General features: G+C 35.0%; 1 protein-coding gene across 1 annotated transcript in view; it reads left to right on the top strand.

Annotated features, from left to right (window-relative positions):
- Positions 1-19,956, top strand: part of LOC103784145 (protein C-mannosyl-transferase DPY19L1) — a 104,400-nt gene that overhangs the window by 53,235 nt on the left and 31,209 nt on the right. Inside the window, exon 7 of the mRNA XM_063605678.1 lies at positions 5,883-5,940. Within this exon, the coding sequence (XP_063461748.1) occupies positions 5,883-5,940 (58 nt within the window). The remainder of the gene's footprint in view (positions 1-5,882; positions 5,941-19,956) is intronic.

Raw genomic sequence — 19,956 nt, 5'->3', positions numbered from 1 at the left:
TCCTTGGCACCATGGGTGAATTGAGGAGTTCACAATCTAATAAATGAAAACTTCTGTTAGAACTGGCAGATAGAGAGTTAAATTAAAGGCGTTAATCACTTGCTTGAAACAGACTGGAAACGACCAAGCTGAGAATTTTTCTCACCCTTCCTGATTCTTATCCTTATTCCTCATCTTTCTTTCCTATCTCTTTCCTTAGTAACCAGTGAATCCCCCCTCCCCGTGCCACTATAAGTATAGGGGAAGGTTCTCAGCTCTGAACCAGGCCTGCTTGGCATTTCTTCATTGGGCTAGGAAGGTGCTCAAGCCTTCAATCTCCAACTTAAGATTGGAAATTATCTTAATTTGGTTATTTCCAAATTTTTCTCCATTTTCTCTTTCTTAAGCATTTATACAACAGTAAGAAAACTTAACTCGTAAGAGTTATTTAATATAGTTTTGAATGAACTCTGATTACTTTTTTCTCTTCAAAAGTTTAACTTTGGATGGTTCATCATTTTTGTAAATAGAGATACAAATCTCAATGATTAATGAAACCTATCAAAACTTGATAATTGATTTAAATCTATACAACTGTAGTAGGTAGGAAAGAAGAGAATTATAGAATTCTTAAATTTTAGAACTGGAAAGTATTTTTAGGTCCTTTTTAGCTTTATTTTTTATTATCCCCTCATTTTATGTCTAAGAAAAATCAAGGTTTAGGTGAATGAGATGTATGAGTAAATGTGGTAAATGTTTAGCAAGCTTAGAATGTTTTAAAATTTGCACAATAGGAGCTTTCATATTTTCTGACAGTTGGTGGTAATATTGCAGAAGAGACTTTTTTTTTTTTTTAACCACTAGGGAATGCTGAAATATCAACTGATCAACTATAATGGGAATTTTTTTTTTTTAATTTTAGGTATTCTGATTGCTGCATCTTTTCTGTTTAGCAAAATTACAGGACTTACTTAGTAGCCTCTATGCATTGGGGTGAGAGGGTGGACGTCGAGAACACGAGTTTAGATTTGTTTCAAGTCATATCATTTCACAGTGATTCTAACTCAGAACATTCCTTGTAGATAAACACATTTTATTCTCCTCCTCTAGCTTTGCAGTTCTCAAAAGTGTACTAGAAAAAATCTGCCTCTTTTGTTAGTTAAGCAAAGCTGAGCCCATATTCATGGAAGATGTTGGACCATAACCTGTATTTTAGTAATTTGGTGAAAAAGAAATGTAGTTACAGTGGCTCTGCCCTCAGGAAATTGTCCAACCTCAGAGCCTCCCAGGTTGTATGGCAGCTGAGTGAGGGTATGCGACTTCTTAGGCAAACCTCATCCTGAGATTTGGTCAGGGAATTGGATTTGTGAGTCTTTTGTTCTTTCTCTGCCTTTACTCTGCCATTTAGAAAATTAAAGTTATTAAATTTCCATTTTTATTCCTCGTTCCAGAGAATTTTTAAAAGGAAATTTTACATTAAATTCCCTGTTTCATTTTTTAAAAAACTCATCTTTGTTGTGTTTTAGGTTGTTTTAGCTTCTATCAGAGAATGAGGTGCCTTTGCAACTAGATGTCCCAGTGACATAAGAAAATGATGTGTAATCTCTGTATAGTCACAATATTGAGCTTGTTGATTATCTCCTTCAGATCCCTAATATGTTTCCTTTAGCTTACTTGACCTGTTAGATTATGAAAGAATTAAAATTTTCCACTGTGATCAGATTTTATCATGTTCTCTTTGTATTTCTAGAAGTTTTAACTTGGTACTTGACTCTTACATTGGTTGTCCAAAAAAAAATTTATTATTTTTTGAGACAGTTTCACTCTGTCACCTGGGCTGGAGTGCCGTGGCGCAATCTCAGCTTATTGTAGCCTCCGCCTTCCTGGTTCAAACGATTCTTGACTCTCAGCCTCCTGAGTAGCTAGGACTACAGTCATGTGCCACCACGTGGCTAATTTTTTTTTTTTTTTGTAGCGACAGTGTTTCATCATGTTGGGCAGGCTGGTCTCGAACTCCTGGCCTCAAGTGATCCACCTGACTTGGCCTCCCAAAGTGCTGAGATTACAGTATAGGCATGAGCCACCGTGGCTGGCCCCAAAAATTTTTATTTAAAGGAATACAATTAGAATTGAGTAAATGGAAAGAAATATACTGTGCAACTGAATGACCATCATATAAATGACAGCCCTTCCCAACCCAAATTGTATATAAGTTTAATGTCATTCTGATCAGAAGCCTGACAATTTTTTCTTGGGTTGGGGAGCAGGGTTGGGAGACTGGTTCAGATGTTATATGTAAGAATAAGTTGGTAGGAATTACCTAAAAAATCTTAAAATAAGAGTAGTTGGGGGTGGGGAGCTTTTTAAAATCATGTGTTAAAATTACCATAATGCTACAGTAATAAAAATAGTGTGATACAAAAAAATACAGAATTCAGTCAGTTGAATGAAATAGAACAGAGTCTATCATTGTAAGGAATTAATATAAGATAAAGGCTGAATTTCATTTCACTGGTAAAAGATGTTTACGTGATAAATGATTTTAATATAATTGGGTATTTCAAAGAACAAAATTAGGGTGGAAGAGCTAAGTGGAAAATGCAGTTAATAATATTAGAAGAAATTTTAGGAGACTATAGTTTTGAGGTGTGGAAGACCTTCAGAGACAAGACAGAAAGTGCAGAAGAAATAAAGGAAAATATCAACATATTTAAATACATAAAAGTTTAAAAATTCTTTCTGACAGAATACACCACAAATTATATCAAAATACTTTGTCACACATATGTGTTAACTTAATCAAAAGGATCAGAATCTAAATAGTGTTTATTCAAGCACAAAGTGTGAGGGTGGACCACTCAGGAACACCAACTCCAAAGGAATGAAGTCAGCCTTTGGAAGTAGGGAAATTCAGGTTTCATTTATATAGGCAGAGACAGAGACATTTTTAGCAGGAATACGACATTATTCATACGGATTGGCACATAGTCACAGCAGTTTGATTGGTTATAGGTGGTATTTCTTTTGGGGAAGGGTACATTTAACTTTTTTTTTTAAACAGGATATAATAATGACGGGTTTTCTATAGTCTGATCTAAGCAAAGTAAAACAACACAGGGAAAGTTAATCTTTAACAGGGGTTATTAACTACGAAGGCAGGCTCACACCTGTAGTTTCAGCTACTCTGGAGGCTGAGGCAGGAGGATTGCTGGATTCCATGAGTTCGAGGCTGCAGTGAGCCATGATTGTGCCACTCTACCCTAGCTTGGGTGACAAAGTGAGACCCGGTCTCTGGGAAAAAAAAAAAAGGCAGGAAGTTTTTGTGCCTGACAGTGTTTAATTCTGTAGTCATTGTACTGAACAAGAAAAATAAGAAAGCAAGTTAATCTGTAATCTGAGAATGGAAGTTGTAACCATATGTGACTCAGATCACAGTTACATCTTTCTGAAGGCTTAAAGTGGTTGTTTTTTTGGACAGCTTTTAAATGTTATTTTCACATTTGACAGTCAAAGGTTTGATAACCTTAATTTTTAAGTAGGGAAATAGTCTAATAGAAAAATAGACAAGAATATGAATAAGCAGTTCACGGAAGAGAAAATACATGTTGTCAAAACAAAACACTAAAATGATGCTGCATACAAGTAGGCAGTGAGAAAAGGGTTTTCACCTGTCTAAGGACAAAATTTTGAAAAACACATGAGGTGCTGCACGAGGGGTGGAGAAATGACCTCCTGCATACCCTGTGACGAGGGTGTGGACTGCTGCAGTGCCTCCGGGCACAGCTCACATCCTTTGACTCATGTGTCTCACAGTTAGATCCCTCCTGAAACAAATGCGCCAGCATTTACACATACGAGGATGTTTACTTTCACCATTTTTTATTATAGCAAGAAATTGAAAAATATTTATATGCCCAGTAATATGGAATGGGCTAAATAATTTGTACTATACAGTATTTGCCATCTATAAAAAGAATCCCTTTAAGTTTACATATATTGATTAGGAATAATCTTTATGCTGAATAATTAGAAAAGGAACAAATTTTAGATGTTAATATGATCACACAGAAAATATATGTTTGTGTGGTTAGAGAGAGAGATTTGGAAGAATAGACACGTACTAAAATGTTCTTAGGTGAATAGGATTGGGAGAGGGTAGCAAGAGAAAATCACATTTTTTTCCCTATAAACTATATTTTTTGTCTTGTTAGAGTAAGTTCAAAACACTAAAATGTATTTATTTGTTTTCTAAACCATTAACTCTGTCTTAACCTTTCTAATGTCTAATCACTTGTGATGAAGCCTGGGCCTAGCCTGTGTGCTTCTCTTTTGAAGAAGATGTGGTACACCTTTCAGGAGAGAACCCTGGCGTCCACTTCCTAGCCTGTACTGCTTTCTAAGCTCCTCTATCTGATGCTCTCATTTCAGTGATCCATCACTTCAGACACTTTCTGGCCAATGTCCTCAGTTTCTTTGCCCCTTTATATTTCATTTGTGCTTTCTAGGCTGATAATTGGTAGGCAAAAATCACACAATCTTATGATTAGTGACCCTATAGATTTGTGTTCTGCAGCCTCAGTTGTTCCCCTAAGATATCCCAGCAGCACTGTGTTTTCCCCAGTTACCACTCTCCTGAAATGTGAGTGGTGTTTCAGACATTTCTGTCTTTCCTCAAACGTTTAATGCTGCCATCGTTTCACTCTAGCAGCGAGTGGCTGTGTCTTCTGCTCTGTGGGGAACATGGAAACTCCACAAAGTACTTGCCACTAAACATGCAGTCTTCCTCCTCTTTTGCCAAGGCAAACAGGCCACCTGTGCTGGGGTCCCAGCCCTACCTGTCTCCTGGATACTCCCTACGTGGATTATCCCTGCTGGCCATTGCATCTCTTCCTCTTTTCCTCATTCATACATCACAAGAGTAAATACAAGGCCTTTGATGCCTATACCATCTGGTTCTTTGTTTCCTCTCTGACCTCTCTGTGGTATACTTATAGATAGAGAAATAGAAGGAAGGTAGATAGAGAAAAAGAAGGAAGGATATTTGGGTAGAATAATAAGAAAGCAGCATGAGCTAAAATGAGTAAGAAGACTTCAAGAGTAAAGATGCAGAACATGATGAAATAAACCTAAACATAGCCTTATGTCCCCTACCCAGACCTGGGGGACAGTAGGGAACATATTTCACTCTTACCTGAGCAAATGAAGGTTAATTGTTAGAACTACTAGATTGCACCATTGTAATTTCTTATCTAGAGTTATAAGCCTGATTGTCATACTTTGATATTTGTGTTCTATTCCAGTTTTTGAAAACAAATGAAACATAAAACTTCATAAACTGGTATTCCTCAAGTGTATTCTGCAGAAAAGTAGCTTGGGGATGGGATTTGGGAAATATGAAATTAAATCTTTAATGTGTGGAAGTGCCTTGTGAATTTCTAGGAGCAGGTAGGCAGTGTGGGGTTTTCCATCCTCATGACCGTGGATCCCTTTCCTTGCACGTCTTTCTCACCCTTTTTCCTAATGTATGTCATCTGTCCCAAGGAAAGCAGTTTGAGAAATGTTGAAGGACATAAATAAATATGAGGTTATAAAGAAAATAAAAAGAAGAATCAGGTTGCATGATGTACAGCAATGTGACTAGTAAGGATTTTTATTCCCTTTCAGTTTGCGTGCTTTTCTGAGTCTATACATATTGAAGATAGCAAATGATTTTTTAAAAATGAAAAAAGATTATTTTGACTAATGATACTTTGGAGGAAATACACTATTTTATAAATAAGCATAGGAGAGTTCTAGTGTGACTAAAATCTTTTATAATACCAGAGGTTATGATGTTATGCCATTTTAACATTTTTCTTAGGATTGACCTGGATTTTTGTTATTTATGTTTTCTTCTTTTCCAGTGGCAGCCGATTAGGAGGCCTGATTACAGTGTTGTGCTTCTTTTTCGGACATGGAGAGGTAGGTAATCAAAAACTATTCTCAGAATTACTCCTGGAAATGCAGTTTTCTTCTTTAAATTTAATCTATAATGGCATTCTTTAAATGTTTGATCTTATTATTTTGATTCAAAATTTAAACACTAGCATTCATTTAAGTTAACTTTTCATGACCATTATACTTCTTATGTGATATAAGGCTTAGTAACTTGATGAAATAGTGGGTCTGTATCGACTGTATCAATTCTTTTTTTTTTTTTTTTTTTTTTTTTGAGGCAGTGTCTCTTTTTGTTGCCCAGTCTGGAGTGCAGTGGTAGATCATAGCTCACTGCAGCCTCAAACTCCTGGGGTCAGGTGATCCTTCTGCCTCAGAATCAGCTTCCAGAGTAGCTGGGACTACAGGCATTCATCACCACAGTCAGCTAATTTTTTAAATTTTTTATAGACATGGAATCTTTCTGTGTTGCCCAGGCTGGTCTCGAATTCCTGGCCTCAAGCAATCCTCCTGCCTTGGTCTCCCAAAGTGTTGGGATTACAGGTATAAGCCATTACGCCTGCCCTCAAGTATCAATTGTTTGTATAATTTAAAAACTGTGAAACTCATATTTTAGTTATAATAGAAGTAGGCAGTAATCGATATAACTTTCTTTTGTAGGGATAACTTTTTGTTGTAGGAGCTACACAGTGTATTCTTATTTTAATGTATTAACATTTGATATTCTTTTAAGTACTTTTTGCGAAATATTTGAGTGTTCAAGGGCTTTCTAAAGAGAACAGTATTGTAAAAAATATAGACTCTGGATCCAGGTTGCCTGGGTTCAAATCCTGACTGCTATTTAGTGGCTCTGTGATCTGAGCAAGTCATTTAATCTCTCTTTGCCTTAGTTTCCTCTTTGTAAATGGGCATAATGATGTTACCCACCTCATAGGATTATTGCAGAGACTAAGTGAATTCATATGTGTAAATGCCTAGAACAGTGTTTGGCACTTGGTAGCTGCTATGTAATTGTTAGCTTGTATTATTACTGTTATTGACTAATTAACTTAGTTTAAATTCTACTATAAATTCAGAATGTCAACGTTTCTAGATTAATCATAGTTGTAAATGAATTTCTAATACACCTCTGTCTAGATTTCTTTCATGATAAATTTTGTATGAGGGAGAAAAGAATAAAGGTCAGCTTGCTTTGTGTGAAGTGACTTTGTCCTTCCATGCATTTTATACACTCAGTGCCTGCTGTATTTGAATATGCACATGTTTTAACATGTGCTATAACAGTAATCATCTCCAAACATAATGCAGAGTCAGTGCTGGACTTCTTTTTAGTCAGCGAGTTACTAATGGATACTTAGCTAATATGTTCTTAGTATTTAGAATCACAGAAATGTAAAGCTAGAGTATTTGACAAGTGGTTGCAACATGACATCAGTTAATTGGTATAGTATGTGTTTAAAAAGAAAAAAAAAAAAGATTTGGCTTTTCCTGACTGTGGATCCTGCACATTGTGATAGTGTGGACCATGAAGCACTTTGAGCCACAGATTCTGAGGGAATGACCTAAGAAACAGGGAAATAACCATTTAATAATGGAAGAAAGAAGCATTGTGTGTTAACAATAAGGTGTCAGAGGAAAGAGGTTATTCAAAATTTTGGAACCTAGACCACCAGGAAGACCACTGTTTGTAAAGTGCAAAGGTCTATCGTGCTACCCTCAGTGTATACTATGGTTTTTAATTCTTCGTCTTACGTTTTCTTATAAGTTTGATACTCATGTGGCATGAACATCATTCCTTACAAAGTTTTCTTAAATTTTAACAATGGAATTCAGACTATTCAGGTGGCTTTTCAGGCTGATGAATTGTCTTTTTGATACTTTTCAGCTACTTGGTGTAGCTGAAAAGCATGCTTAGACATCACTTTTTTAGGAAAAGGTAAACCGAATATCATTAGAATTAGAATTTCAGTTTTACTGAAATAGTCAAGTAGATAATTTTACTTACATGTAAAATTACATGTGAAAATACAGGTAATGGCATTAAAATTGAGAGCATAAACTGCAGTTTTGGGTAAAATATTGGTGAGAACTCAACATATTTTGGTTTTAGTTAATGAGATTTTCAGACCCTATGTTTTTCAGATTTTTAAGTGTATACTTTTTCTATGGACAGAAATATTCACTCTGGTAGTACCTATTTATGTATTTAGTGAGCTTTTGTAGAGCATTGCTCACTGGAAATGCTAGTGGGTTACTAATTGGTACCTTACTTTCTTAGGAGAGTTACTTTGATCACATGAGTGATTGGTTTATGTTGCAAAGAATAGTCCTGAATTGTTACTTGCATTTAAGTTCTATTTCCATTATTTAGTTTGCTCTGCACTAGATGCTAAGATAGCATAGGTTTACTTTTTTCAAATTTTCTTTTTCCTCATATGGTTTTACAAGGGAAAAATTTTGCCTGAACAAAATAGTTATAAAATGTGTAGCATGAATAGCTTAATCGATTATTAAATAAATTATTTAAAACACATTTAAAACCTTCAAATCCGAAACTTGTGAAATGCAATAAAAGGGTTTGTAATAATGATCAGTAATGTTGAGGTTATACATTCTATAATAAAAACTATGCAGATGTTCTCATTGATCAAGCTTCTTTAGTAAATTTCATTCTGTCACAACTGAGAATTTGTGCAAAGACGAAAGCTAGCAATTTTGTTTTGCCTTTAAAATGTTTTCTTTTACAAGATGCACGCAACATGTGTTGATGGTGCAGGGTTTTGGCATGCTGATAGAAAAGCACATGAATGTGTATTCAGAAAAACCTGAATACAGTATTTTTCTCCAATTTTTTTATTGTTAGAAATTATTTTTTGTGAAATAAGATTGTTTAGCTTTTTCATGGTAAGATTAAAAAAAAAAACTATTACCAAGCATGATTGATTCTGTTTTATGTAAAACATAATCGCATATGTAAAGATGTGCACATATGAAGAGGAAATTCCTTACTTTGTGTTTTTTAGAAATAAATACTTTTTAAAAAAGTAATTCAAAGTAAATGAAAGATTGCCTTGGGGTTCATATCTAATTAACCCATTTTTATGACCCACAACATATTTCTGACCCATATTTCTTAACTATTTTTGCACTGAACTGAGATTAAACTATAAACATACATGTTCCTAATTACTTATTGACATAGTTATGCCATTTATATAAGATTTGGAAAAGAATTCTTAGAACACTTTGAAATCAATCTCATTCTTATAATATTCTTATATGGTAGATACGTAGTAAATATCCCAATATCATAAAAATGGAAGCACTAAAACATTAAGAGATTGGCTCAAGGTTACCCAGCAGGGAGATGATTTTATTTATTTATATTTTTAAAAAATTATTTATTTTAACTTACAAATAATAATTGTAGATATTAATGGGCTACAATGTGATGTTTTGATTTATGTATACATTGTAGAAGGAGTCAATCAAGCAAATTAACGTATCTATTCCTTCACCAACTTAGCATTTTTTGTGGTGAGAATGCTAAAAATCTATTCTTTTAGCAATTTCCAAATATGCAGTACATTATTATTAACTGTAGTCGCCAAGCGGAGCAATAGATCATTAAAACTTATTCCTCCTGCCCAACTGAAACTTTATATCCTTGGATCATCTCCCCATTACCCATCTCTCCCCTGAGCCCCTGGTAACTACCTTTCTGTTCTCTGTTTCTATGAGAATGACTCTTAGATTCCACATGTAATTGAGATCATACAGTATTTGCCTTCCTGTGCTTGGCTTATTTCACTTAGTGTAGTATCTTTCAGTTCCATTCATAGTGTCTCAAATGACATAATTTCCTTCTTTTTTTAAGGCTGTGTCATATTCCATTGGGTATGTATAGCACATTTTCCTTATTAATCTCTTTATGGACACTTAGGGTTGCTTCTGTATCTTGGCTATTGTGAATAATGCTGAAATGAACATGGGAGTGCAGACATCTCTGATGTACTGATTTCAGTTCCTTTGTATATATACTCTGAAGTGGGATTGCGAGTTCTATTTATAGTGTTTTTGAGGAAACTTACATGGCTTTCTAGAATGACTGTATGAATTTACATTCCCACCAACAGTGTGCAAGAGTTCCCTTTTCTCCACATCCTCTCCAACACTTATCATTTGTCTGTTTTGATAATAGCCATTCTAACAGGTGTACATTGATATCTCATTGTGGTTTTAATTTGAATTTCCCCTATGATTTGAGAAGCTGAGCATTTTCTTTTTCATATATCTGTTGGCCATTTGTATCTTTCCTTTTGAGAAATGACTTCAGATTCTTTGCCCATTTTAAAAATTGAGTTGTTTTGTTGCTATTGAGTTATTTGAGTACCTTATATATTTTAAATATTGGCCCCTTATCAGAGGTATGGTTTGCAGATATTTTCTCCCAATCCTCGGGTTGACTCTATACTGTTAATTATTTCCTTTGTTGTGCAGAAGCATTTTAGTTTGACACAATCCTATTTGGCTATTTTTGCTTTCCTTGCCTGCGCTTTTGCAGTCTTATCCAAGAAATCATTGCCCAGATCAATATTGTGGATCTTTTTGCAGAGAGAGGATTACAAGTTTCCTGATTCTCCCATTAATCTCTCCAAACGTGAAATTCTTAGTTAAGGGAGTAGCATTTCAAATAAGACATCACTATAATTTATCTTTTACAAATGAAAGGTGCAGAGACCTTTTCTTACCAGTTTGTGGACCTCTTCGTTTTTCTTTCATTCTTTCTTCCTTTCTTTCCAGTGTTGGTAAGGTTTTGGCCTGCTGTACTCCAGGTACTTTTTGATGCTTGAGATGTATAAGTAAAACAAAGACTTCTATCCTTGTGGACAATCATGTGAATGTGGGATTATCTTCTGCCTTAAAGCAGGAGAATAACTGGCTTATTTGGGCAGTAGCAAGGAGGAGCAGAGAGTGATAGCAGATAAGGTCAGACAGTTAATAATTGGAGGTAGGATAGAGTGGGAGCAGATTTCTGAAGGTCATTATAGGGTCTATTTGGAGTGGATGGAATGCCACTAGAGGATGATGACTAGTAGAGTGACATGTTTTAAATTATGTTTTACATGAATTTGGGAAACAGTGTAAGTACAAGATGTATAGTTTTATGAAGGCTATTCACTGGTATGTCTGTGGATTTGTGAACTTATTATATTAAACTTACAGTAACTGCAAAAGTTCAATAAAAATAGAATGTGTTAATCTTAGCAGCATATCTGCTGATGTAAATTTGAAAAGCAGTCTACAATAGAAAAGTAGCCTACAACATCTTTTATGACCTTGCCCAGCTGGATTTCTGGTTTTGTCTCACATCACTCTTCAGGCTGTTTTTTATTGTTTTGCTTCAGCCCTATTGGCCCTTCTTTCTCCAGTTCCTGGAAAGGACTATTCCTTTTCCTTCCTCGGGGCCTTTGCACATGCTGTTTCCTATGCTTTGTATATGCCTCTGTGCCCCTCATCTTGACCTGTGCCTAATTAACTCCCGGTCATCCTTCACAACTGAGCATTTCAGTTTGCATCTCAATGGTGTTCTTAATTTCTTCCTGCAGATCTGGATTTCCATCTGACATAATTTCTCTTTAGTTTTAAGAATTTTATTTAGCATTGTGATAAAGATATCCCAATAAGTCCCTTAGTTTTTGTCTGTCTAAAAATGTTATCTTGCCTTCATTTTTGAAGTATATGTTTGCTGCATAAGAATTATAGGTTGATAGCTTTACCTTTCAGCACTTTAAAGATGCCATTCCATTATCTTCTGGTTTCTACCGTTTTATAAGAAGTCAGCTATAATTTTTGTTGTTGTTCCTCTGAATGTAATGTGTCTTTTCTCTGTTGTTTGAGAATTTTCATTATATATTTGTTTTTTATTGGTTGATGGTGGTGAACCTAGATGTGCTTTGTTCATTGAACGCTTTTGTTTTGTGGGTTAGTTTTTATTTTTAATCAGTTTTGGAAAATTTCTAGCCAAGATCTTCTTTTTAAATACTTTATTTTCCCCATTCTTTCTCTCTTCTTCTTTGGGGATTCTAATTACATGTATGTTCAACTTTTTAAAAATACTATCACAGATTTTTGACACTTTTTTTTTTCCCCCATTTTTTTTCTCTCTATTCCTCGCTTTGGGTATTTTCTCTTGCCATGTCTAGGAGTTGATGGATGCTTTATTCTGATGCATGCAGTCTGCTATTATCACTCTCTGGTAAATTCCCTCCCTCCCTCTCTGCCTTCCTCCCTTCTTGCCGTCCTTTCTTCCCTCCTTCCCTCCCTCCCTCTCTTTCCCTTTCTTCCTTCGTTACTTAGAATTTCCATTTTTTTCCTAGAGCCTCCATTTTTCTGTTGAAATTTCCTATCTCTTCATTCATCTCACTAATATTTTTCTATACATTTAAAAATCTAATTATTATAGTTATTTTAAAGTCTGTCTTCTAATGCCAACACATACATTATCTGGGAATTTAACTCCATTGACTGTTTTTTTCTCTCGATTGTGGATCATGTTTTCCTGCTACTTTGCATGTCTCATAGCTTTTTATTTTATGCAAGACGACTTCTGTAAAAGAATAATAAAGGTTGAACTGGATAATCATTTTTGCCTCAATTTCCCTAGAAAGGGAACATCTTCTTTTATGTCAAGCACCTAGGAAGAGAGACTGAGAATTTGGATCCCACATGAAGCCCTGCCAAGCAGGGCAGTAGTATAGTTTTAATTTGTTTTAGTTTACTTCCAGTTTCAAATGAACTACAGTGATCTCTTTTTTCTTTGTCTCAGTCTCCAACTTTCCAGATGCTCAACTTGGGATTCCTTTGATCTTACCACTCTTTAAACTGGGAAGGGGTTAGTTTTCAGCTTTTTAGTTAATTTTAATCCATCTCCAGATTCAGCCGTGGCAAGACCCTGGAACCTAAGCGCTGTGTGAGATTGTGATCTCACAGAGTTCTGACTCTCCCCCACTCCTCTTTATCTGCCAGATTCATGTGTGTGTATGTTTATGTGTGTCCCAGGTTGGGGGAGGGGTGGCTGTCACAAAAAATTTTCATTTTTGTGTTTGTAGCTTTTTCAGATTCTTGTTTATATTGTTAGAAGTTGTTTGGTTCCAGCAAAGACTCTCTGCCTGTGGCAGATCCTTACATAAATTACACAGTTGTTCTCAGGTGTGAAGGTAGAGCCAACAACTGTTTTATTATCTTCACCTGGGCTATGTCTAGTTCCACTGTAAATCTTGTACTAAAAAGGCAGTACAAGAAAAGTACATTTTTCTCTACTGTTTTTTCTCCAGCTTTTTATTTTGAACAAATTGAAACTTACAGAAATGCTCTAGATTCAGTTTCATTTACCAGTTTTAATATTTTGACACATTTGCTGTATCTCTTATACAAACACCGACACAGACATTTTTCTAATCCGTTTGAAAATGAGCTACAGATATGATGAGATCTCACCCCTAAATACTTCAGTATATATTGCCTAAAAGCAAGACATTCTCCTACATAATCACAATACTGTTATCATACTTGAGAAATTTCACACTAATAATTATATAATAATATCTTAATACAGCCCATATTCTTATTTACATAGTTTAGTCCTATAAATTCTTTGATGCTTTTATTTTGGATCCAGAGTCTGATTAAGGATTGTACATTGCATTTAGTTGTCATTTTATTTAGAAAAGTTTATCTCAGTCTCTTTTTTTTTCATGGCATTAACATTTTTGAGGAGTCTGAACTAATTATTTTGTAGAGGTCTGACATTTTGGACTTGCCTGATCGTTTCTTCATTAATAGATTCGGATTAGACCATTTTATTTTATTTTATTTTGAGGTAGGGTCTCACTCTGTTGCTCAGGCTGGAGTGCAGTGGCACAGTTTTGGCTCACTGTAGCCTCTCCCTCCCTGGTTCAAGCGATTCTTGTGCCTCAGCCTCCCGAGTAGCTGGGATTACAGGCATGTGCCACCACACCCAGCTAATTTTTATACTTTGATTAGAGACACGGTTTCACCATGTTGGCCAGGCTGGTCTTGAACTCCTGGCCTCAAATAATCTGCCTGCCTCGGCCTCCCAAAGTGTTGGGATTACAGGCGTAAGCCATTATGTCCAGCCAGATTGGACATTTTAATGAAGAATATGGCACATATGATGTTGTGTCCTTTTCTTTGCATTACATCTGGAGGCACATAAAACCAATTTGTCCCATAATTGAATTTACTAAGTTAAATCACACAGTTAAGGTGTTGGTGTCATATTTCTCTATTATAAAAATGCCCTTTTTCCTTTTAATAAGTGAAATGTCGGATGATACTTTGAGACACCAATACCCTCTTCCTCTATAACATTTACCAACTGATTATGCATCCATTGATGATAATTGCCTGAATTAGTTATTACATTAGCCATTGCAAATGGTAATTTTCTAATTCTGCCATTTAATCTACATTTAATGGTGTTCTGTAAAGACAAATCCCCTGTCCTGCCATTTTCTTTTACTATATATGCATAGGTTTTTTTTTAAATTTATTCAGTGTTTTATAATCTGTTGCAAATCTTTTTGATGTTCTCATTGTCACACATTTGGCCGGTAGTAGTCTCCCCACATTTTAATTATATATAATTTTCATACATTAAGATTTGCATATTTTAACTGTTCAGTGGATCTTTACATATGTATACAGTCTTGTATCCAGGAACTAGATCAATGTATAGACTATTTCCAGCTCCCAAGCAGGCTCACCTCTGTTCCTGTCCAATCTGTATCCTTCTCCATCCTTCAAAAGAGGTAGCCACTCTTCTATCTCTATCACTATTGATTAGTTTTGCCTATTTGGTGGTTTCATATAGTGGAATCATATTTTCTTATGTCCGATGTCTTTCTCTCAACATATGTCTGTGATATATATCCACATTGTTTTCCAAAGTGCTTGTACCAGTGTTCACTCCCATTGGCAATGTATGAGAATTCCAGTTTCTTCTATCAGTATATCCTTGTCAGTGCTTGGCATTGGCAGTCCTCTTAATTATAGTCATTCTGATGAGTGAAATGGTACCTTATTATGGGTTTAGTTTGCATTTTCCTGATGAGTAATGATATTGAGTACCTCTTAATATGGCTTATCTGATTTAGATATTCTCTTTTCTTTAATACCTATCTGAGTCTTCACCCATTAACAAATATTTGGGTTATTTTATTCATATATGGGAACTCTTTGTCAATTCCATGGAGTTGTTTGTAGAATATATGTTCTACAAGTACCTTCTCACCACTTAGGACCTGCCTTTTCATCTTTTTGGATTTTGTGATTATCTTTTTGTACACAGATCTTTTTGAGGTTTTTTGATGAAGTTCTTAATTTTCATGAAGTTCCATTTAGCAATCTCTTATGTTTAGTCTTTTTTGTGTCTGATTAAAAAGTCTTTGCCTACTGTAGGTCATAAAGATTTTCTCGTATTTTCTTTTAGAAGCTTGAAGAAAATATAAGGGAAAATCTTGGTGTAGCTTTCACATTTTGGTTTATAATCTGTCTAGAATCTTGTATACAGTATGAAATAAGTTCCAGATTTCTTCCTCCCCTACCCCACCCCAAATAGGATGTCCAGTTAACCTAGTACCACTTGTTAAAAAGAAAATTCTTTCCCCGCTGAATTGTAGTGGGCCTTGTGTCATAAATAAAGTGACTATATATTTTTGGATTTATTTCTACACTCTCCATTATGTTCTATTTGTCCGTTTATCTTCAAGCCAGTACCACACTGCCTTAAATATTGTAGTTTATAAGTTCGATATCTGATAATGAAGATCTCTAACCTTGTTTTTCGTCAATATTGCCATAGCTGTTCCCGGTCCTTTGTGTTTCCATATAAATTTTAGAATCAGCTTGTCACTACTCCCCTCTCTTTCAACACATACACAACCTGCTGGTTGTGTATTAGATCTCTAGGTTAATTTAGAATGGACATTGCTGAACATACTAAATCTTCCAATCCATAAACATAGATTTATATTCGTCTCCTTTAATTTCTCTTAGCAATGTTTTATGTTTTGCACATATTTTATTAATCTCTAGATATTTTATGATTTTGGCACTATTTTCTGCCCTTTTGATATATCTCATTGTGTTCAGACAAACACTTCCTTTCAAACACAAAAAGGTCCCAGAAACAAATTATTCTGTAATACACACAAAATAGTTTCAGAGTTACTACACTAATGTCATTACCAATAACAATCCTACAAAGTATGGTTCAGTATTTCTCTACTTATTTTTCTCCTAATAGTATATTCTACTAAGGAGGTATAGTCAGAATATAAAAGTTAAACAATTTAGAAGCAACCTGAATTGTTTTTATTTCTCCACATTGTATTATCATTTTGATAGTGCAATTTGAATCATTTGTTTCTGTTTCTATTTATATTGCCTTTATATCTTGGCTAATGCTTTCATTTTGTAGTCAGAATTTTGGTTATGTTGATAACCTTGAGCAGTGTAGTTTATAACCACATGATAAAGGTGGTAGAGTTGATACTGATAACATCTTGCCAGATATATTTTCTATTTTAGATGAATAAGCAATGGTCAAGTTCGAGTCATTGCAACAATGGATGGAAACATGTAGGTGTACTCACCGCTTTTTCAACAAAGTTGACTGCTTTCACAGAGGTTTTTTGTAAATTTAGGATAGGATATACTGATATCTTAGATTTTCAGAGACAAAAAGATCAATGTTTTCTGTCATACAACCAGCTGAAATTCTTTATAAAGATAGTAAAGTTTAAAATAGCATTTACGTATCACTGACACATTAAACCCTGTGTGAGCCAAAATTGTATTATAAGTTCAGATTGAAATATGTAACTGGTTAATTGAGCAGCTTATCAGTACAGGCTGTGCATCTGTAATCTGAAAATCTGAAGTCTGAAATACTTGAAAAGTCCAAAACTTTTTGAACGCCAACGTGACTCTCAAAGGAAATTCTCACTGAAGCATTTCAGATTTTGGTTTTTTGGACTAGAGATGCTCAGTTAGTAAGTAAAATGCAAATATTCCAAAATTTGAAAAACTCTGAAATCTAAAACACTTCTAGTCCCAGCATTTTGGATGAGAAATACTCAACCTGTGTATGGTACAAAAATAGACCAAAACTCCAAGAAAGCAACCAGGCTTACCTGTTATCAAGATACAGTGCCCTGAGATGCACAAAGCCTACTCCAAACTAAGGGTCTTCCTAAATAATGGGACTGCCCTAAGTAGCATCAAGCAGGAGATATTCAAGCCATGTCTCTTAAACCTAGCATTCTTATGGTTACTATGTGGATAGCAGGATTCTTAACACCTGTAACATTCTCTGAAGAGAGGTAGCATAACCTTCATGGTGCCAGCAGTCTTTTAAGGAAGCACTTATAAATATAGTGTTTAAAGCCTTATTATAGTTAATATTAAGCAATGTGGAGCAATAGTGTAATCAATATAGAAAAGCAGCAGTCAGAGGTGGGTAATTTGTTTTAAACCTAAACATTATAGTAACAAGTTAGGATTGATCCAGCAAATAGCAACTCTAGTAAAAACTCTTGGAATAAATCTTAAACATGATCTGTTTGATACTATTATTAACCACAATTTATAACTCACTAGTCAGTTGTTCTATTTATTTTGAAGTTATGAAGATAAATCAATTAGATCATGCTGTATTTCCAATATTATAAGTTAATAGTTTGAAAATAGAGATTGGAAAATTAAGCTATTTTTGAGATTCCTTAGTTATTGATTCTTGAGTGAATGATTAAAAATTATTAAGCAGAAAAGAAAAGCCTCTTGTTAATATCTACACAGTATTATGTTGCAATATAATCAGTGTTATGAAATGTGTGATAAAAATTATATACTAGATGTTAGCAGTTTGAAACATGAGATTTTTATTGAATTTATTTTCACAATAAATGGATTTCTTGTACTTAGAGACAACATACATTTGTATAACCCTTTTTTGAAGCAGTTCACATGTATATTTCCTTTAATTCTCAAATTTCAAAATAATGCCTTTAAAAAGCATTGGCATTTTAAACTGTCACACTTTTTATTTTACATTTAAAATTAGAGATAAAGAAAAAATATTTATTTGTTGAAACGTAAGGCATGACTAAACCAAATCTCTTCACTGTTTTCAGATTATATGAGATTATCTGGAATGGCAATTATGTTTGTACCAGATCTAGTAAAACACATTGTGTTATTGGAGAAACAATAGAAAGCACTTTCATGGACATTTGAATTCATGTACTCAGAACTTTGGAGGGAGAAGACCTTGCCCTTCATTACAGTCCTGTAATTGGGTTTTCTTGTCCCTACTTTCAGAGGATGTAATTCAGTTTTGTTGAACTGAGTGACTTCAGCTATTAAATGCAACGAATTTCGGAGGAATGATAACGTCATTGAATGTGGGTGACAAATGTGGGGGAACCGTCCGTATGAAGAAAATTCTCAAATTGTACATTGCATAGTTTGAATACTTGCTTGTTTGAATACTTGTTTTTGTACAGAGACTGATGACTTTGCAAATTTTGATCATACAGGCATACTTCAGAGATATTGTAAAGTGAATATCGTAATAAATCAAGTCATAACAAATTTTTTGGTTTTCCAGTGCATATCAAAGTTATGTTTACACTGTACTATAGTCTATTAAGTGTGAAATAGCATTATGTCTAAAAAACAATGTACATACCTTAATTTAAAAATAAGTTGCTAATCCCAGCATTTTGGGAGGCTGAGGCAGGCGGATCGCCTGAGGTCAGGAGTTTGAGACCAGCCTGGTCAACATGGTGAAACACTTTCTCTATTAAAAATACAAAAAAAAAATTAGCCAAGTGTGGTGGCGGGTGCCTATAGTCCTAGCTACTTGGGAGGTTGAGGCAGGAGAATCGCTTGAACCCAGGAGGCAGAGGCTGCAGTGAGCTGAAATTGCACAGCTGCACTCCAGCCTGGGCGGCAGAATGAAACTCCATCTCAAAATAAACAAACAAACAAACTGCCAGTGATCATCTGAACCTTCAGCAAGTTGTTCAGATGGAGGGTCTTGCCTTGATGTTGACAACTGCTGACAGAGGGGTTGCTGAAGATTGGGATAGCTGTGGCAATTTCTTAAGGTAACGATGAAATTTGCTGCATCGATTGATTTCTTCTTTCATGAAAGATTCCCCTGTAGCATGTGATGCTGTTTGATAGCATTTTACCCACAGTAGAGCTTTCAAAATTGGAGTCAGTCCTCCCAAACCCTGCCACTGCTTTAGCAACTAAGTTTATGTCATGTTCTAAATCCTTTGTTGTCATTTCAACAATGTTTACAGTATCTTCACCAGTAGTAGATCCCATTTCAAGAAACCACTCCCTTTGCTCATTTAAGAAGCAACTCCTTATCCTTTAAGTTTTATCATGAGATTACAGCAGTTCAGTCACATCTTCAGTCTCCATTTCTAGTTATCTTGCCATTTCCATCACATCTGCAGTTACTTCCTCCATGGAAGTCTTGAGCCCATCTAAGTCTCCCATGAGGGTTGAAATAAACTTCTTCCAAAGTCCTATTAATGATGACATTTTGACCTCCTCTCATGAATTAGAATGATTTTAATGGTATCTGAAATAGTTAATCCATTCCAGAAGATTTAAATTTCATTTGTCCAGACTCATCAGAGGAATCACTATGGCAGCTAGAGCCTTATGAAAGATATCTCTTAAATAATAAGACTTGAAAGTTGAAATGACTCCTTGCTTCATGGGCTGCAGAATAGATGCTGTGTTAGCAGGCATGAAGGCAACATTAATCACCTCATCCATCTCCACCCGAGCACTTGTGTAACCAAGTGCACTGTCAATGAGCAATAATATTTTGAAATGAATATTTTTTTCTGAGCAGTAGGTCTCAAGAATGGGCTTAAAATATCCAGTCAATCATGCTAAAACAGATGTGCTCTTACCTAGGCTTTGTTGCTCCAT

The sequence above is a fragment of the Pan paniscus genome, chromosome 6 (assembly GCF_029289425.2).
Source record: "Pan paniscus chromosome 6, NHGRI_mPanPan1-v2.0_pri, whole genome shotgun sequence".
In the NCBI taxonomy this organism is placed as follows: Eukaryota; Metazoa; Chordata; class Mammalia; order Primates; family Hominidae; genus Pan; species Pan paniscus.
The sequence above is the reverse complement of the archived record's forward strand: the minus strand, read 5'-3'. Positions and strand labels throughout refer to the sequence as shown.